The 19,532-nt window shown below is 45.2% G+C and overlaps 2 protein-coding genes across 6 annotated transcripts in view; one reads left to right on the top strand and one right to left on the bottom strand.

The window, feature by feature from the left end:
• USO1 (USO1 vesicle transport factor) overlaps positions 1–9,346 on the top strand; it is a 57,458-nt gene extending 48,112 nt beyond the window's left edge. For all 4 annotated transcript variants that reach the window (XM_083469554.1, XM_083469556.1, XM_083469555.1 and 1 more), the window contains 7 exons: positions 17–155; positions 774–937; positions 2,079–2,171; positions 4,597–4,686; positions 5,546–5,656; positions 6,869–7,084; positions 8,008–9,346. In XM_083469554.1, coding sequence (XP_083325680.1) covers positions 17–155; positions 774–937; positions 2,079–2,171; positions 4,597–4,686; positions 5,546–5,656; positions 6,869–7,084; positions 8,008–8,094 — 900 coding nt within the window. In that variant the 3' untranslated portion in view covers positions 8,095–9,346. The remainder of the gene's footprint in view (positions 1–16; positions 156–773; positions 938–2,078; positions 2,172–4,596; positions 4,687–5,545; positions 5,657–6,868; positions 7,085–8,007) is intronic.
• Positions 9,347–12,392: 3,046 nt separating this feature from the next.
• The window catches only part of LOC310690783 (uncharacterized protein), a 60,190-nt gene continuing 53,050 nt past the window's right edge, over positions 12,393–19,532 (bottom strand). For both annotated transcript variants that reach the window (XM_083470343.1, XM_083470344.1), the window contains exons 3-5: positions 18,994–19,017; positions 18,364–18,450; positions 12,393–13,222 (exon numbers count right to left, since the gene is read on the bottom strand). In XM_083470343.1, coding sequence (XP_083326469.1) covers positions 12,875–13,222; positions 18,364–18,450; positions 18,994–19,017 — 459 coding nt within the window. In that variant the 3' untranslated portion in view covers positions 12,393–12,874. The remainder of the gene's footprint in view (positions 13,223–18,363; positions 18,451–18,993; positions 19,018–19,532) is intronic.

The raw sequence follows: 19,532 nt of genomic DNA, 5'->3' as shown, positions 1-19,532 counted from the left end.
TTGTTTTATTTTCCAGGATCAGGAGCTTGAGGACTTGAAGAAACAAGTAGAATCTATAAAAGCTCAAAACGAGCAGCTTCAGACAACAGTCACCCAGCAAATGTCGCAGATCCAGCAACACAAGGACCAGTACAATCTCCTTAAAGTACAGCTAGGTAGGACTGCTAGCTGTGTCCTGTCTAAGTTTTGCTGTCAAATGCAGATTCCTGCGCATTTTCAGACCATGGAACGCCACATTTTACTTTGATGCAAATTGTTTGAGCAGCCCTGGAAAATGCATGAAACTAGTACTAGTTTTTGGGACGCGGGTGGCGCTGTGGGTTAAACCACAGAGCCTAGGGCTTGCCGATCGGAAGGTCGGCGGTTCGAATCCCCGCGACGGAGTGAGCTGCTGTTTCTCGGTCCCTGCTCCCGCCAACCTAGCAGTTCGAAAGCACGTCAAAGTGCAAGTAGATCAATAGGTACCGCTCCGGCGGGAAGGTAAACGGCGTTTCCGTGCGCTGCTCTGGTTTGCCAGAAGTAGCTTAGTCATTCTGGCCACATGACCCGGAAGCTGTACGCCGGCTCCCTCGGCCAATAAAGCAAGATGAGTGCCGCAACTTCAGAGTTGTTCGCGACTGGTCCTAACGGTCAGGGGTCCCTTTACCTTTACCTAGCTCATAGTACCATTTCTAAGGAAGGAAAGATTTTAAATGAGTTTGGGATGGGAAATATTTGTGGAAATTTCTGTCCCAGAGCTCTACAAATGGGTCATTTTCAAATCTGACTAATAGGAAAAGACAATCAACATCATGGTTCCCATGGCGATGTGGCTCAGATGAATGGCGTTCAGCCGGAAGAAATCAGCAAATTGCATGGGGAGATAGAAGAATGGAAACACAAGCTTGAACTGTTGCAGGAACAACTGAAGGAACGAGATTCTTTGATTGAAAGCTTGGTGAGTACATGAGTGTTGGCTATTGATACCTGATATGAAAATTCCAGTCCATCTGTGTGTGTAGTGGTTAAGAGCGGTAGACTCGTAATCTGGTGAACTGGGTTTGCTTCCCTGCTCCTCCACATGCAGCTGCTGGGTGACCTTGGGCCAGTCACACTTCTCTGAAGTCTCAGCCTCACTCACCTCACAGAGTGTTTGTTGTGGGGGAGGAAGGGAAAGGAGAATGTTAGCCGCTTTGAGACTCCTTCGGGTAGTGATAAAGTGGGTTATCAAATCCAAACTCCTCCTCCTCCTCCTCCTCTTCTTCTTCTTCTTCTTCTTCTTCTTCTTCTTCTTCTTCTGTAAAATGCTGATCAGAAAAGGCTTGTTTTCTTGCTCTCAAATCAGAAGGCAGGCAAGTTCCTGATACCAGGGGAAGAAGGCATTGGTCCCATTGTCACTTTTTATTCCTTAGTTGAACAGAGTGGTTAATGGGAAAGAACGTGACTTGCAGTATGGATATGTTTGTTTGTAAGACTTTTATCCCATCGTAATGCACATAGTCTCAAGGCGGTGGCTTGCGATAACGAAAGGGAAAAATAAAAACAGCTGATAAAACCACCTTGAAACGCCAGTACAAAGAAATGCATTTAAATGGGCTTTGGATGTTTTTGAAAGCTATTTTGTTAAAAGCAAAAGAGAACAAGACAGATTTCATTGACTGCCTAAAAAATTTGTTCCGGAGGTCCGTACTTAACCTGAAACTGTTCTTAACCTGAAGCACCACTTTAGCTAATGGGGCCTCCTGCTGTTGCTGTGCCGCCGGAGCACGATTTCTGTTCTCATCCTGAAGCAAAGTTCTTAACCTGAAGCACTATTTCTGGGTTAGTGGAGTCTGTAACCTGAAGCGTATGTAACCCGAGGTACCACTGTACTTCCTGAATCCTTCTGATCACTGAAAATGCTGCAGAGTATCTTCTTGTTTCAAAGAGGGCATCAGGCACTGCCACGAACTTGACAGCCTATAGCTGAATCCCAAAGGGCTTACTTTTTAAAAAGAAAAAGTTTGAGTTTCTCAGGATGCTATTTATGGAAGTGCTTTGTTAAAAATACTTATTCTTTTAAAATTAATGTTTCCTTCGTTAATATCCGATATTTGCAGAAGCTTTCGCCTGCGGCAGGAGGAACAACAACAGAGCAGTCTTCACAAACGAACAAACCAAGTGGCCCTGACGTTGACAGAGAACTATATAAAGTAAGAATTCCTGGTGCTTCCGTAAGATATTCTGTCGTGACTGCAGCTGTTTGAGAACATGGTTCCTCCACAGTTTCAATCTGTGAAGGTACCCTTAGTAGGTATGAGTTACTCGTGCGTAAACTGGTGCCTCTCTAGGCTAATTTGCCTTGTTAAACCTTTCTGACTGCGCAGCCCCTTCTCATCGTGGCTGCCTCAATCGCTGGCAGAATCCGTCAGTGGGCGTTTCTTGAACCTCTTCCAGCATAAAAGTTGTTTGACGCCCAGTCTCCGCCTTCTCTCACTGCGCGGGAGTCTTCTGCGCAGGGAGGGCGTGGGCAGCGGAGGACCTGGGCTCTCCTCACTGATGTCCAGTGAAGAGTCCTGGAGCCCTCTCTCCACTTCCCCCATCAGCCCCCCTCTATCCCTGGTGTTGCGCTGAATTGCTTCCCCCTCTACTGGGCTGTTTCTTCCCCTGTTGCTGGGTCCTTCTCCCGCATCATCAGAGAGCCTCCCCTTCGCCTCTCGCTCTGATGTCTGTTCCCTGACAGTACCCCTAGTAGGAAGCCTGATCAAAAAGTAGCATTATATAAATCTTTTTTTTCTGAGCTTGTTATTTCTGGTGGGAGACGTCAGAGGCCCTTCTCTGAGATTTAGGGATTTTAGCAGCACAGTTTGTTTTGCCCAGGCTTCTTCAACCATCTGGTTTTTGGCCTACGATTCCCATGATCCCTAGTGAGCAGGACCAGTGGTCAGGGATGATGGGAATTGTAGTCCCCAAATATCTGGAGGGCCGAGTTTGAGGAAGCCTGCTTTTGCCCCTTTCCTCTGGATGAGGTAATTAGCTCCCGTTGCTCGGTCCCTGCTCCTGCCAACCTAGGAGAAAGCACATCAAAGTGCAAGCAGATAAATAGGTACCGCTCCAGCGGGAAGGTAAACGGCGTTTCCGTGCGCTGCTCTGGTTCGCCAGAAGCGGCTTAGTCATGCTGGCCACATGACCTGGAAGCTGTACGCCGGCTCCCTCGGCCAATAAAGCGAGATGAGCGCGCAACCCCAGAGTCGGTCACAACTGGACCTAATGGTCAGGGGTCCCTTTACCTTTACCTTCCTTGTCTGATCCATCCCTGGCAAACTAATGTGGGGGTTGGGCCCGCGAACGCCTGACAGCATCCCTGGTCACAACCACTACAGTGGTGCCTCGCAAGACGAAAAGAATCCGTTCTGTGATTCTCTTCGTCTAGCGGTTTTTTCGTCTTGCGAAGCATGCCCATTGACGGATTAGCGGATTAGCGCTATTAGTGGCTTTTAGCGGCTTATCGGATCAGCTCATAAGCGGCTTAGCGGCTTAGAAAAGGGGGGGGGACCCCCGCAGGAACTCGCAAGACATTTTCGTCTTGCGAAGCAAGCCCATAGGAGATTCGTTTTGCGAAGCACCTCCAAAACAGAAAACTCTTTCTTCTAGCGAGTTTTCCGTCTTGCGGGGCACCACTGTATTTAGACATCCAGTTGCAAAGCTGAATCCAAGAGTCCCCCTCCCCCCAAACGGCAAGCTTGCTTTTTTAAGGGGAGCACCACCCCATCCAAAACAGGCTGAATCCCTATTTCAGCACCACACTCTCCTGACCAGGAGTACCTTTGAAATGAAAAAACATTGTTCTGGAGTAAGTATATCGGTATGTAATGAATGAAGCTTTGCAGGGTTAAAGAAATTGAAAAATGGTGCAAGAGGCATAAAGATAGAGGTAATCTACACTAGACACAACAATACAGAAAGATTAAAAACTATGAGGTCTCAGAACAAAGGAAGGAAGTCAATATGTGTATATGTACAGTGGTGCCCTGCAAGACGAATGCCTCGCAAGACGGAAAACCCGCTAGGCGAAAGGGTTTTCCATTTTTGAGCTGCTTCGCAAGACGATTTTCCCTATGGGCTTGCTTCGCAAGACGAAAACATCTTGTGAGTGTTCCGATTTTTTTCCGCTCCCCCCCTTTTTCTAAGCCGCTAAGCCGCTAATAGCCTTTTAGCCGCTAATCCGCTAAGCCTTTAATAGCCGCTAAACCGCTAATAGCGCTAATCCGCTAATAGGGTTGCTTCGTAAGACGAAAAAACCGCTAGGCGAAGAGACTCGCGGAACGGATTAATTTCGTCTTGCGAGGCACCAGTGTACGTAACGATTAGTATCATGACATGGTTTTCTTTGTTGATGTGATTTTTCTTTTTGTTTTCTTTTTCCTTTTTCCTTTTTTATCTTTTTTGTTTTGTTTTGCTTTGTCTTGTTTGTTCTGCTTTGTTTTTAAAAATAATAAAAAAGAAGAAAAAAAGAAATGAGTTGTGTGCATTGGTGATGCCCTCCAAACCTCTGGAAAATTCGCTTATCCTGCTTCTGTTTGCAAACAATGCTGTTATCTTAGCAGCGGAATTCATTAATTTTTTCCCCCTTCACAGGAAGTTGAAACCCTGAGGGCCCGAATCCAGTCACAGTCCACAGACATGATTAAACTTCAGAGTGAAAAGCAAGAACTGCTTCAAAAACTGGTAATATAAGACTTTCACTCTTATCTTTTTGTCTTTGTATTGTTTCTGTGGGATGTAATAAACAGCAGTAGTCCTCTTATCTCCTTCAACTGTCCAGCATAATCCATAAATAGCCATAATCTTTTCTTATACCACATAAGCTCTAGTGGCCCACTGTGCTGGTCCCAGGAGGAAGGTTACCGTTATCGTAGTCCAAGTTCAGTCCTGAGTCACTAGCCTGGAAACAGTTCACAAGGAGCGAGGCGAGGTCCGAAGCAGGAGGCCGGGCGGGAACAGGAACGCTGGAAGGTCAGGTCTGGGTCCGGGTAGGAGCAGGTACTCAACAACAACGTTGCTTCTGCAACCTGGGACCGGGCCGACTGGCCTTTATCTTCTCTGAGGCCGGGGGCGGCCCCGGCCCCCAGGAGACCCGCCTCTCCTGGCCTTAAGGCGAGCACTCCTCCTGGGAGAAACCAGTTCCCTTCGCCTCTCTGCCCTGAGCCTCTGCAGTTCAGGAGAGGCTGAAGGGTTACTGGACCCAGGGGGAGACTCACCTGTAGGCACTGAGTCCTCAACCACCTCTGGAGCCAGAGTGGATTCACCTGGTGCCTGCTCCTGAGGATCCGGCACAGGTGCAGGCGCTTCAGACTCAAGGCCCTGCCCCAGTTCAGCCGGCCCTGGAGGCTGGGACTCCTGTGCAGGCTGGGATTCCTCCGGTTCATCCTCTGAATCGGAATCCCAGGCCATCACACCCACGTTTACACAGATTGTCTGATTTGTTGCATTAGCTGTACTTTGCCATACAGAACACATTGCAGGCGTTGCACCAAATATATCTCCTGCACCCTGTCAGTCTTGTTGAGCATTCTTTGTTTTGCAGAGCGTAACCCCGGTTCCTGTATCAGGAGACAATGGCACCGTTATGGTAGCAAAGACAGCCGACTTGGAAAGAAGGCTCTCGACGCTCTTGCAAGAGAACAAAGAACTAAAGGTTGTTTCCTAATCAAAAAATACTACGTTTTTAATTTAGGTATTCCGTTAAGATTTGCTGAACTGACGGCTCCATCCTTGCTCAGCTCAACATTGGGGTGGGAAAGGGGCAGATATCACAAATTAGAAATGTTCCCATAGGAAATCGTGGACTCATTATGCAAACGCTCACCTAACAAATGATTTCCTGGGACTATATGGAATTGGCAGAAATGACTGGCAGAATCCGAGACCAGGGAGAAGAGTTGGTGACAAAAGACTGGAAGAAATTTAAAGACTATTTACAGAAATATTGTAGAATTAATGAATGTTAGAAGGATGTTGGATAGAAATTAAGGGGTTTCCAGCTGTAATGCTTTAGGAGATACGAATAAAAAGGTTTATAAATGGGTAAAAGCTTAATGGTAAGGATTTGCTGAACTAACAAATTGAAGTGGAACACAAAGAAGGGAGGTATGAGGAGGTTTGGGGAAATAAGCGTAAGGAAGATATGTTATGGAAAATTATTTGTTTTTTAACTGTTTTTATGTTGTATGTTGTATTTTGTTTCTTTTTATTTTTTTCATTGTTATATTTTAAAAAAACATTAATAAATATCTTTTGGGGGGGGAATGATTTCCTGGGAGCGTATTGTTTTTTGATAAGCAGGACCTGCAAGTTCACATTCAGCGGATTGTATAATCACCCTGAGATACTTGATTTTCAAGGGCCATAGCTCACTGGTAGAACACTTTTATGAGCTCCCCCAAGTTCAGCACCTTGATTAAACAAATCGCTATCCACTGCTGGGAGACCCCTTAGCTGGAGACAGCAGAACCACCTTAACAAGTTCTGTTGCTTAGAATAATTAGTTTCCACAGAGATGTCAAAATAAACTGGTATAATAGAGATGTCAGAATAAACTGGTAAAGTGTAACTTCATTACTGAAGGATTTTTGGCATTCCTAAAGGTGAGGAAAGAATTCCTTGGTACTTATCCTTGTATCAAATCTGTGTCCATTTAGCTCCATTTATCGTACATATGGATTGAGCACGGAGGGAAGGAAAGTGAGGATTCTGATTACAGCGGGTCACTTTTATTTTTAAAAAGCCCCTTGTTTGGGACATCCAGGATAGCTTTCATATTAAAAGTACTGTTTTGGTATCAGCTTCGGTGGCGTTAGCAATTTTAGACGTGATGCATGCTAATATTTCCCCCTCCCTCTCCTGCCAGAATGAAATTGTGGCCCACGGCGAAGAAAAGGCTTCACTCAAGCAGCAGCTGGACTCCTCCAACAGTACCGTGGCTATTTTGCAAAACGAGAAAAGCAAATTGCAGAAAGAAGTCGCAGAATCTAAGAAGGAACAGGACGATCTGCTGGTTCTTCTGGCTGATCAGGATCAGAAAATAATTGCGTTAAAGGATAAACTCAAGGAGCTTGGAGAACCGGTAAGACATTAAGTTTGAGCATTTCATTTTTCCAATCATGGAAAGCAAACAGCCCAGTTTTAGTCTGCATTGGCAACATTTTTGCTGCTCTGTTAATGAGCAGAGCCAGAAGAAGTATTCTGGATTAACTAATTTGGAATAAAGGCTGACCTGCTTTAGTTTTCATTGACTTTAGTACAGTGGTGTCTCGCAAGACGAAAAGAATCCGTTCTGTGATTCTCTTCGTCTAGCGGTTTTTTCGTCTTGCAAAGCAAGCCCATTGACGGATTAGCGCTATTAGCAGCTTTTAGCGGCTTATCTGCTGATCGGATCAGCTGATAAGTGGCTTAGCGGCTTGGAAAAAGGGGGAGGGAGGGGAAAAAACCAGCAGGAACTCGCAAGACATTGTCGTCTTGCGAAGCACGCCCATAGGAAATTCGTTTTGCGAAGCACCTCCAAAACGGAAAACTCTTTCGTCTAGCGAGTTTTCCGTCTTGCGAGGCATTCGTCTTGCGGGACAGCACTGTATTCATGTGCTGTAGCAGACAGGCTCCAACCATCTCAGAGGAGGCTTTCATCCTCCTCTTCTCATCCACGGTTTTGCAAGTATTTATGTCAAAGGCAGTTTTAACTTACTTTCTAAGTTTTCAGTAAACTTCTTACTTTTGCAAAACATTTTATTTACAGTTAAAACAATTTATTTCTATTTATTTAATTTGCATATCACCCCTCATCCATAGATCTCAAAGCGGTTCACAACATAAAAATACAAGATAAAAACACGAAATACGTAACAAAAGCACACCACTACCCCCCCCCCAGTAAAATTAATGCCATTTTTAAAATAAAATGCCGTTTTAAAAATCTGTCCAGTTAATTGTTGGACATGGAGAAGACTTTTTAATCCGTTAACTAAATGCCGCAACCTCTTTTTTCTTTTAAAGGTTGAAGATGACGATGAACTGGAATCTGGCGACCAAGGTGAGGAAGATGAAGGGGACGATGAGGAAGACGACGAGGAAGATAATTAAGCTTTATTGTGTCAAATATGGGAATCCTGTACTGCATTATAAGAATAAATGTTGATGGCCTTGTGATGCAAAATACCTGGTTAAAGAAGTGGAAGGATCACTAGAACTAGTCCTGAGTTTCTGGTGTGAAGCTGGGAAATGCTTTGTAGCTGAAACAGAAGTCTGCCGTTTTAAGTTTTACATGCACATCCGAACCGAATTGTTAACACACTAAGAAGCTGTTTTAGATGCTTTCCTGAAGCGTTGGAAGGTAACAGTTTGGTTAACCAAGCGTGTTGGCATTTGCATATGTTCCGTGTGTTTGTCATTACTTATCTAATTTGGATCTTCGGTGTGATTAAATATGGTATGTATATGGTTTAACATCTGTTGAATGAAATCATTGCTTCCTGTATTCAGCATGGAGAGAACTCACGGGCTCTTTCTTGCTACTTCAAAACAGAAATTATTACTGGAGTGTATGGGACTGGCAGGTTAAGGGGTTTTTACCTTTTGGCTGCTTGTTGGTGGGTTTCAGATGGAGAGGAACTGTACAGCATTGAGTGCCTTGCGCCTGAAACGGCTGCATTCTGTACCTCAGAGGAAAAAGAGAAAGCGAAACAACTTGGGAGGGATTTCCGTAGACAAATTTCCGCAGCATTTGGTAGCATATTAAAACAGAATTTTATTTTTAGCAAAAAACCCATGCAGAAGTTTTAAGATGCTACCAGATTATCACGTTAAAAACAAGCCTTTTGTTCTATTATTAAAATCACATACTGATCGATTATAATTTATTGACTTTTGCGCCCAATAGGTAAGATTTTTAAAAAGAGAAATTAAGTGCAGTTGCTGCATCAACTTGCTGTTTTGGTAATAAAAATAGATGCTATAACTATTTAGTATTCATTTTCTTGGTTGACTTCTGACTGCTTTAAATCATGTTTCTTGAATGCTGCTGTATTTGGAATAGTCTTAATTTTTTTTTAAAAAAAAAGATTGACTTGTTAAAATGCTATCAAACATGGCATCTATCAGGGAAACATGGCAAATTGGTGAAGATGTTTGCAAAATTTGTAGAGCTGTTTCTGTTCATTCCAATTATTGACTCAGCTTACAGAACAGTTACTTCTTAACTCTAAAGTAAGTAGGATTTGGGCCAATGCTATACAAAAATGTATTTTTTAGATCCTCTATTTTGTACTTACCAGTTTGTCAAGATACAGGTAACATAAGCTGAGTTGCAGCAAAATAAATTGGAATGCTACCTCGATATTGTAATCCCTCTTTGGAAATATGGATATTCCATGTTCAAAAGGCTTTCTTTTGTCCAACATGGGTTGTTTTGGGGGTTTTTAACTAATATATCTGCTTCTATGTGCAAGGAACAGGAAGGGTTACACTTCAATATTGTAAACTGTAGGAACTAGTTGCCCACAGAACTCAGTTAACTACAAGGACTGAAGTTCAGCAGCCCTAATTCACAGTGGCAAGTTATGGTAAAAAGGTAAAGGGACCCCTGACCATTAGGTCCAGTCGTGGATGACTCTGGGGTTGCGGCGTTCATCTCGCTTTATTGGTCGAGGGAGCCGGCGTACATCTTCCGGGTCATGTGGCCAGCGTGACTAAGCCGCTTCTGGCGAACCAGAGCAGTGCACGGAAATGCCGTTTACCTTCCCGACAGAGCGGTACCTATTTTTCTACTTGCACTTTGATGTGCTTTCGAACTGCTAGGTTGGCAGGAGCAGGGACTGAGCAACGGGAGCTCACCCTGTCATGGGGATTCGAAGCGCCAACCTTCTGATCAGCAAGTCCTAGGCTCTGTGGTTTAACCCACAGCGCCACCCGCGCTTTCACCAAACCTTGTGTTGTAGCAGCTCTTCAGCTCCGCAAGCAGTTGTCTTCCCCAGCCCTTTTAAACTTTTCCCCAAGGCCTCTTTTTAACTGGAATAATTTGTTAAAATGCATTCATAACTAGCGACAGGTTGTGCAAAAGTTTTAAAGCTATCTCATAGGAACTGAATTTGCATGTGTATAATTGCATACAAGGTTTTTAAAGTTGGCCCCTTCCCAAAGCGGTCTTCTAAATAATAATTTGATTTCAAATGACCACTCAAAGAATCTTCCTTGCCTCTGTGTAATTTGTCCAATTACAAAGGTGTAATCTGCCGTTCTATCACGTGTGGCAGGGCATGCTTCTTAAGACAACCTACCCCAAAAATTAAGGGGAAATGTGTGTGTGTCCTATGGAGCGAATGCAGGCTCCTTGGCTTCAGCGAAAGCAATGTGCTCACTCTGCGCTCCAGAGGCTACGTGTTGCTTTCGCTGAAGCCTGGAGAGCGAGAGGGGTCAGTGCGCACCGACCCCTCTTGCTCTCCAGGCTTCAGGGATAGCCGCCTGAAGCCTTTAGAGTGCAGCGGGACCTCACGCTGCGCTCCAAAGGCTTCGGGTTCCTTTCGCTGAAGCCGGGAGAGCAAGAATCTCTGGGAACTTGCGCTGTGCAGCACTCCCTCTAGCTATTCTCGCTTTTGGATGGCCTCGTGAAGCCTCCGCAGGGCATGGGGATGAAGGCTCCCTGTGCCTTGCGGAGGCTTCGCGCAAAGCTAGACCAGCTATCCCAGCGGCTATCCCAGAAGCCAGAACAGCAAGAGGCTATCCCAGAAACCAGATCCCTCTTGCTGTTCTGGCTTCTGGGATTCAGAATTTTTTTTTTCTTGTTTCCGCCCCCTCCAAACTAGGTGCGTCCTATCATCTGGTTCGTCCTATAGAGCGAAAAAAACGGTAGTTATCATACCAAAATGAACAGAGCACTATTGCTTATTGTGGCAAGTATGCACTCGAGTGTCTTTCGCTTTTTTTATTTAGGAAAGATTGAAATTGCAAAACATCACCAGTATGTCACCGTGACAGGACTGACCAGCACAGGAATGAGGGATGAGATATCTGTGGCTTTTCAGATGGGCACTGTGTTACTTTTCAGATGGACTCCCAACTCCCTTTGGCTTCTGCCATGGTGTCAGGGATGATGGACATTGCCATGTACAGTGGTACCCCGCAAGACGAATGCCTCGCAAGACGGAAAACCCGCAAGACGAAAGGGTTTTCTGTTTTGGAGGCGCTTCGCAAGACGAATTTCCCTATGGGCTTGCTTCGCAAGACGAAAGCCCATAGGGAAATCTCCGGGGACCTCTTTTAAATGCTGGTGGTGGGGAGCAAAGCCTTTCCCCCCCTCCGGCCTTCAGAAGAGGTCCAGGAAGGCCGGCGGGAGCCGAAAGGCTTTGCTCCCCACCGCCAGCATTTTAAAAGCAGTCCGGGATAGCAGGGAAGCGCTTCCCGCTATCGCGGACGGCTTTTGAAGGCAGGCGGGGGGGAGCAAAAACTTTCGCCCCCCGCCCGCCTTCAGAAGAGGTCCTGGACCTCTTCTGAAGGCGGGCGGGGGGCGAAAGTCTTTGCTCCCCCCTGCCTGCCTTCCCGGGGGCTTTTAAATCGCCCCGGACAGCGGAGAAGTCCTCCGCTGTCCCGGGTTTTTTTAAAATGCTGGGGGTGGGAAGAAAAGCCCTTGTCCCCCCCCCCAGCCTTCAGAAGAGGTCGGGGGACAGACTGTCCCCGGACCTGGTCTGAAGGCGGTTTCCATAGGAACGCATTAATTGATTTTCAATGCATTCCTATGGGAAACCGTGCATCGCAAGACGAAAAACTCGCAAGAAGAAAAAAACTTGCGGTACGAATTAATTTCGTCTTGCGAGGCACCACTGTAACAACAACTAGACGGCCCATCCTTGGCTAAATTAAATGCGTAGTTCCCCATTGGGATGTTCTTAAGAGAGAGAAAATAGGAATAAATGGAAATTATGAATGGGTGAGAAATCTTGCTGTCAAATCATACAGAGGACAGACAGGATGATAATAATAATAATAATAATAATAATAATAATAATAATAATAATAGGAAGAAGAAGAAGAAGAAGAAGAAGAATTTATTATTTATACCCCACCCATCTGGCTGGGCTTCCCCAGCCACTCTGGGCGGCTTCCAAAAGAATATTAAAATACTATAATACATCAAACATTAAAAGCTTCCCGAAACAGGGCTGCCTTCAGATGTCTTCTAAAAGCCTGGTAGTTGTTGTTCTCTTTGACATCTGGTGGGAGGGTGTTCCACAGGGAAGGTGCCACTACCGAGAAGGCCCTCTGCCTGGTTCCCTGTAACTTGGCTTCTCGCAGTGAGGGAACTGCCAGAAGGCCCTCGGTGCTGGACCTCAGTGTCCGGGTAGAATGATGGGGGTGGAGACGCTCCTTCAGATATACTGGACCAAGACTCGCACATTTCCCGTGCTACTGTCATCATCACCTTGCACTTCCCTGTGTCAGGAGTCCCATGTTTTTCAATGAAACAACATAGTACCAAGGACAGAACTCCTTTTCCTGATAACCCCAGCTCCCAGCAAGTTTCTACCGGTTAAGCTGTGATCTTGCGCTCCAAACTGTGAGCAATGCCTGTTGAAATTTCAGCAGCCTGATGGGTGGCTGAGTAAGAAGGAATAATGGTTAATGGCAGAATTTCATTGCTTGCATAGTTCTATTACTGAGAGAATTGGAATAAACAATGCAAATTTTCTCAAGTTGCATGCGTAAGCGTCATTTGAACCTGATTAATGGGCTTGCGCCATTCCCTCCACATTTTCTCTGGGATCGGCTGCAAGTCACACCGGAAATGTTCCTGGGTATTAGCTGTCTCTTCAGAACCAGGAGCCCAGTTATATATGGGCTGTTTGTAGAACCAAGACGCCTGGATTTCTGGTTAAGCATCCCCTCTGGGTTCTTTTGTGGTAGGAGAGGTGGGACGTGTTGTAGCTGGGCTGTCTAGAGGAGACTCACTCGCCATAATCGCTGGGTAGTCCCTTCCTCGGGTCTCTGAATCGGGTCCCAAGGGCTTGGCGTGAGGGAATGCAGCAGGGATGCTACTAGGCCGGGGCAAGTAGCTTGGAGAGTGGATCTTCAGGAAAGTAAATGGTGATGTGGCTCCAAGAAGGTCTACTCTTACACCCGGCTTGATCGTGCTGGATGCTGGAACGCTTGGAGCCTTCATTGCCAACATGTCTGTTTGCCTCCTGGGGATTTTTGCCATTGTGTGGAGCCGTTGGCTGGGCTGTGAAGAAAATGCAGGAACTGTGAACACACTGGACCGAACCTTTTATGTTGAGAGTTGTCAAGCAATAGAAGCCAACTTACTCAAACCAACTGGCTCATCAAATCAAGAGTTTGCATATTAGCAGTTGGATACAGCATGGTGCTGATAACATCCAAGGTTGCAGGTTCAAGCCTCACTGGGGAAAGTTACATATTCCTGCATTGCACAGGTTGGACATCATCATCATCATCATCATCATCATCATCATCATCATCATAATTTTTATTTATACCCCGCCCTCCCCAGCCAAGGCCGGGCTCAGGGCGGCTAACAAGCAATAATAAAAACAAGTTGAATGAATACAACTTAAAAACATTAAAATACAACATTAAAATATTGAAACATTAAAATGTTAAAATGTAGCCTCATCGCAGGAGGAAAAAAAAGAAAGGGAGGGAGGGAATCAAACTGATTCTGAGCCAAAGGCCAGGTGGAACAACTCTGTCTTACAGGCCCTGCGGAAAGAAATCAGATCCTGCAGGGCCCTGGTCTCATGAGACAGAGCGTTCCACCAGGCCGGAGCCAGTGTTGAAAAGGCCCTGGCTCTGGTTGAAGCTAATCTAGCTTCCTTAGGGCCTGGGAGCTCTAGGGGGTTGCTATTTATGGACCTTGAGGCTCTCCATGGGGCAGACCGGGAGAGGTGATGATGATCCTCAGGGTCACCCCAAACTCTACAATTCTATGATTCCATGATGCAACCTCAGTGCAAATGAGCTGAGGAAATGGAGGTGTGAAATTGAAAAGTCTCCAGCGCAAGTGTTGCCTCTGCCATGAACTCCCTTAGATGGACTTAGGCAAGCTACTCATCTCTCAGCCTTAGGCTCCATTTGCAACTGGGGTGGTAATGTTGATCTGCCTTACAAATAGAATTGCCAAATATTGTAATACGGTGGTACCTCAGGTTAAGTACTTAATTCGTTCCGGAGGTCCGTTCTTAACCTGAAACTGTTCTTAACCTGAAGCACCACTTTAGCTAATGGGGCCTCCTGCTGCCGCTGGAGCACGATTTCTGTTCTGATCCTGAAGCAAAGTTCTTAACCCGAGGTACTATTTCTGGGTTAGCGGAGTCTGTAACCTGAAGCGTATGTAACCCGAGGTACCACTGTATACGACTTAAAATCGTTGCTCATTGAAGGAGGGAAAAGCCATCTTTAATATATATCTTTAATTCTGCACGGCAGTAAACACACCAGAAGTAAAATGGCCTCTTAAGTAAGACATTTAACAGTCTCCCTGATTATTAAGTTTCCTTTAACCCTGCAGCCCTTTGTCCACCCTTCTCATACACTGGGATTTGGGGCTGTTGGGAAGAAAATGCTATCTGCCTGTTCTGCTGAGGTATTCTGGAATACAGATAGAATCTACCTATCCCAGCTTGCATACCCCGAGTATATAACACACTTCTCAGGTGTACGGATCCAGGCCACTCCTGCAGCTAGGAGCAAAGGATAAAGATCTGCTCCAAAGCATCGCTGCTGCGGTTTGAAAGAATTCATCGCTGAGTATTGTCACCTCTAGAGCTTTTCAGCACATTTTTAGTGCGTTATATTCAACCTAACTTCCCACAAGGTGTCACTGTGTTTCTGAGAATACGCTACAATTTTAAGAGCTGGGATTTTAAGAGCAGTACAGCCATACCTCATTACGTTTGCTTCACATTGCGGCTTTTCAGGTTACGAACGCGGCAAACCTGGAATGGTTTGCTTCCGGGTTCACCACACGCGCAGAAGCAATCTGCGCTTTACTTACGGACTTTTCAGGTTGTGAAAAGCACCCCTAAACAGATTGCGTTCATAAGTAGAGGTACCACTGTACTTCTCGCTCCAGCACTGCCTTCAATACTGTTCTATTTCCCCCCCCCCCCAAAATGCTTTTTATTAAATTTTCAAAAACAAATTTAAATAATACATAAACTCTTACATTCAACATTTTAGTATTTTCTTATTTACCCTGCGCTATATCGCGCTCGGACTTCCTTCCTTCCTTGCTTCGACTTTCATAAATTAACATCCACTCTTACAGATTCTTATTTACACTCCATCCACATCACAAGAATTATGTTAAACCTGCTAAAGTTTTTAAACTTCTACAATTATTCCGTATCTACACTACAAATTTACTCCATTCTTCCCTTCAATACTGTTCTAAATCACACTGTGTGGCTTGCGGTTACAGATGCATTACAGATGCAGGAAAACAGCCCTCACCATGCTTATCTGCCTTGTCTGAAATACTTTTTAAGTATCTTGTACCTACGGGACCAGGGACACGGGTGGCGCTGTGGGTTAAACCACAGAGCCTAGGGCTTGCCGATCAGAAGGTCGGCGGTTCGAATCCCCGCAGCGGGGTGAGCTCCCGTTGCTCGGTCCCTGCTCCTGCCAACCTAGCAGTTTGAAAGCACGTCAAAGTGCAAGTAGATAAATAGGTACCACTCCAGCGGGAAGGTAAATGGCGTTTCCGTGCGCTGCTCTGGTTCACCAGAAGCGGCTTAGTCATGCTGGCCACATGACCTGGAAGCTGTATGCCGGCTCCCTCGGCCAAGAAAGCGAGATGAGCGCCGCAACCCAACAGTCGAACATGACTGGACCTAATGGTCAGGGGTCCCTTTACCTATGGGACCACCTCTCCTGGTATGCCCCACGGAGGACCTTATGTTCCGCAAATAATAACATCTTGGAGGTCCCAAGCCTCAAGGAGATTAGACTGGCCTCGACCAGGGCCAGGGCCTTTTCGGCTGTGGCCCCGGCCTGGTGAAACGCTCTGTCACAAGAGACCAGGGCCCTGCAGGATTTGACATCTTTCCGCAGGGCCTGCAAGATAGAGCTGTTCCGCCAGGCCTTTGGTCAGGGTTCGGTCTGACTCCCCCTTCCCTTTCATAAGAACTTGCATGAAAATGGCCTCCCAATTTCTCTCACAGGCCCATATAAGTTCAGCACAAACAGTTGGGCCTGTTGAGCATTGCAGGACCCCAACCCTAATCTGCGGGTTGCCATCTGATTGGATTTTATTCTGATCCTGATCTGATTTTAGGATGTATTTTAATTGATTGCTCAATTTTATGCTAATGTGTTAATACATTTGATGTTAGCCGCTCTGAGCCCGGTTTTGGCCAGGGATGGCGGGGTATAAATAAAAATTATTATTATTATTATTATTATTATTATTATTATTATTATTATTATTATTATGGACCTCTCAGCAGGGCTTGCTCCCAAGGCTTGCATGCTCCCCGCTGGGAAGATATTAAAAGTCTTACTTCGGATCTGCTCAAATACGCCTAGCCGTGTGTAACATTTGAATTTGGAAGACATGACCCCCCCCCCAAAAAAAATTCCTGGGAAATTTAGTTTTCCCCTCACAGAACCCTTGACAAACTACAGTTCCCAGATTCTTGGTGGGGGAGTCAATACTGTAGCTTTACAGTGGTACCTCGAGTTAAGTACTTAATTCGTTCCGGAGGTCTGTTCTTAACCTGAAGCTGTTCTTAACCTGAAGCACCACTTTAGCTAACGGGGCCTCCCACTGCTGCCGCGCCGCCGGAGCACGATTTCTGTTCTCATCCTGAAGCAAAGTTCTTAACCCAGAGGCCTTTCTCCTGGGCATAGTCGGCCAATTGGTGTCAAAGAAGGATAGAACTTTTTTTTATGTAGGCTACAACAGCAGCAAGAATACTCATTGCAAAGTATTGGAAGACACAAGATTTATCCACTCTGGAAGAATGGCAGATGAAGCTGATGGACTATATGGAACTGGCAGAAATGACTGGCAGAATCCGAGACCTGGGAGAAGAGTCGGTGTAGAGACTATCTACAGAAATATTGTAAAATTAATGAATGTTAGAATGATGTTGGATAGAAATTAAGTGGTTTCCAGCTGTAATGCTTTAAGGGAATATGAAAAATGGGTTGTTAATAGGGAAAAATCTAATGTTACTATTTTAAGACCAAAGATTAGGATAAACAAAGAGGGTAAGGATTTGCTGAGCCAACAAATTGAACTGGAATACAAAAAAGGAGGTCCGGGAAACAAGCTAAGGAAAATAAGTAATAGAAAAATGGAGTGGTTTTTAATCATTTTTATTTTGTATTTTTTTTCTTTTTTATTTTGTATTGTAATATCTTAAAAAAATCTTAATAAATAACTTATAAAAAAACCACAAAGTTCTTAACCTGAGGTACTATTTCTGGGTTAGCGGAGTCTGTAACCTGAAGCGTATGTATGTAACCTGAGGTACCACTGTAAATGGATGGTGTGTATCCAGCCATTGTGTGCTCGAATTGCCTTTATCCCTTCATAGGGCAGCAATGGCTACTTTTTTGTTTTTCAGGTTGAAACCTTTCCCAGGTTTGCCTTGTTTCCAGGTAGCTGTGAGGTCCCCAGCACCTGTCCTCAGTGCTTCATTATTATGTATGCCATCACAATTTTATATCCTGTGCATCGCATTATAAATCACAACACAGTTCTAAGCCCCGTTATGTCCTATTGGTAATTTTCAGTGTAGGTGAAATAATATATCAGGAGCCTTGTATTAAAATAAAATAAAAAGTCACCTGTTTAGGAATCTTACAGGCATAGTTACGAGAAGTGACTTAAAAACAGGAAGCTGGACCCAAATCTCAAATTGCTTGATTTTTCCCAACCAGACACGAGGGCAGCTGAGCAAATATTAAAATGGCGAGGAAGGGATGGATGTTGCTGTGAAACACACAGGGAGTATTCAGCAAAGTTTTACTCACAGAAGACCCACTGAAATCAGCAGAGATTGCTTAGTGATGTTCATTCGCTTCAGTGGGTCTACTTTGAGTAAAACTTAGTTGAACGCTGCCTCCGCAGGGGGCTGTTCTGGTGACAGGGACATTATTTTCTTATTTTCTTTTTTCCCCTTATTATTAAAGATTTTCGTGATTTACTTTCTGACACCCCCCCCTTCTCTCTTTCTAATTTCATCTTCCTCCTCACCCAGGAGGCTAGCAAGGGAGGGACAGATCCTGCTCAACGCATGACCCCTTTTTAAAGTAGGCCAAAGAGCAACGTGCCGCATTAAGCCCTTGGGTTGCCCATCCCTGGGTGAGACAAAAACAAGTTTACGGGTAAATTACCAGTCTCCGGAACGTGCAGCGACTTGCCCGGTAGTCTAGGCCACCGCTGCTGTCACTGCTGTCTGCAAAAGGCAGGCGAGCTTCACTCTGTAGGGGAGAGACAGAGGAACAGAAAAGTCAGGATTCATGCCGCCTTCTCCCGATGGATCTGGCATGACATCTAAAATCTGCAAAACAAGGTACTAGCCCTCATTTTCCCTCCCGTGAGTTTGGGAAAGAAACATCGGTGCTCTCCGATTACTGCCCCGAGCAAGTGAGCAGTACCGTATTTTTTGCTCTATAAGACTTACCTTTTCCCTCCTAAAAAGTAAGGGGAAATGTGTGTGCATCTTATGGAATGAATGCAGGCTGTGCAGCTATCCCAGAAGCCAGAACAGCAAGAGGGATTGCTGCTTTCACTGCGCAGCGATCCCTCTTGCTGTTCTGGCTTCTGAGATTCAGAATATTTTTTTTCTTGTTTTCCTCCTCCAAAAGCTAGGTGCGTCTTGTGGTCTGGTGCGTCTTATAGAGAGAAAAATACGGTATTTGATGAACATTGGCTTCAAATCTAAGATAGCAGCAGACTTTTAATTTTTAGGAAAGGGCTGGGCAGCTTTTCTGGGGGGAGTTTGGAGATTAGCAAACACTTACGCAAAGCTGTTGCGGCAGCATCACCTGTGGGAAAGCAGAAGAAAAGGGAAACATAAAATACCGGTCAACCTTATTTCCCTTTTCTATCCTGCTAATACTGTCTCCGTTTTCGGTGTCTATACCCCAAGGGGGTATTTGCACCTACCACTTCCTAAATAGACCGAAATGCTGCTTTATTTCCCCAGCGCCGCTTGTATTTTTGTGTGTGATTTATTATTTTATGTACAGTGGTACCTCACAAGACGAATGCCTCGCAAGACGGAAAACTCGCAAAACGAAAGGGTTTTTGGTTTTTTGAGCTGCTTCGCAAGACGATTTTCCCTATGGGCTTGCTTCACAAGACGGAAACGTCTTGCAAGTTTGTTATCTTTTTCTTAACACCGTTAATACAGTTGCGACTTGACTTCGAGGAGCAACTCATAGAACGCGGTGTGGTAGCCTTTTTTGAGGTTTTTGAAGACTTTGGTGATTTTTGAAGCTTTTCCAAGACTTTCCCGACACCGTGCTTCGCAAGACGAAAAAAACTGCAAGACGAAAAA

This window comes from Podarcis liolepis, assembly GCF_965112155.1.
Source record: "Podarcis liolepis genome assembly, chromosome: 13".
NCBI lineage: Eukaryota > Metazoa > Chordata > Lepidosauria > Squamata > Lacertidae > Podarcis > Podarcis liolepis.
The sequence above is the reverse complement of the archived record's forward strand: the minus strand, read 5'-3'. Positions and strand labels throughout refer to the sequence as shown.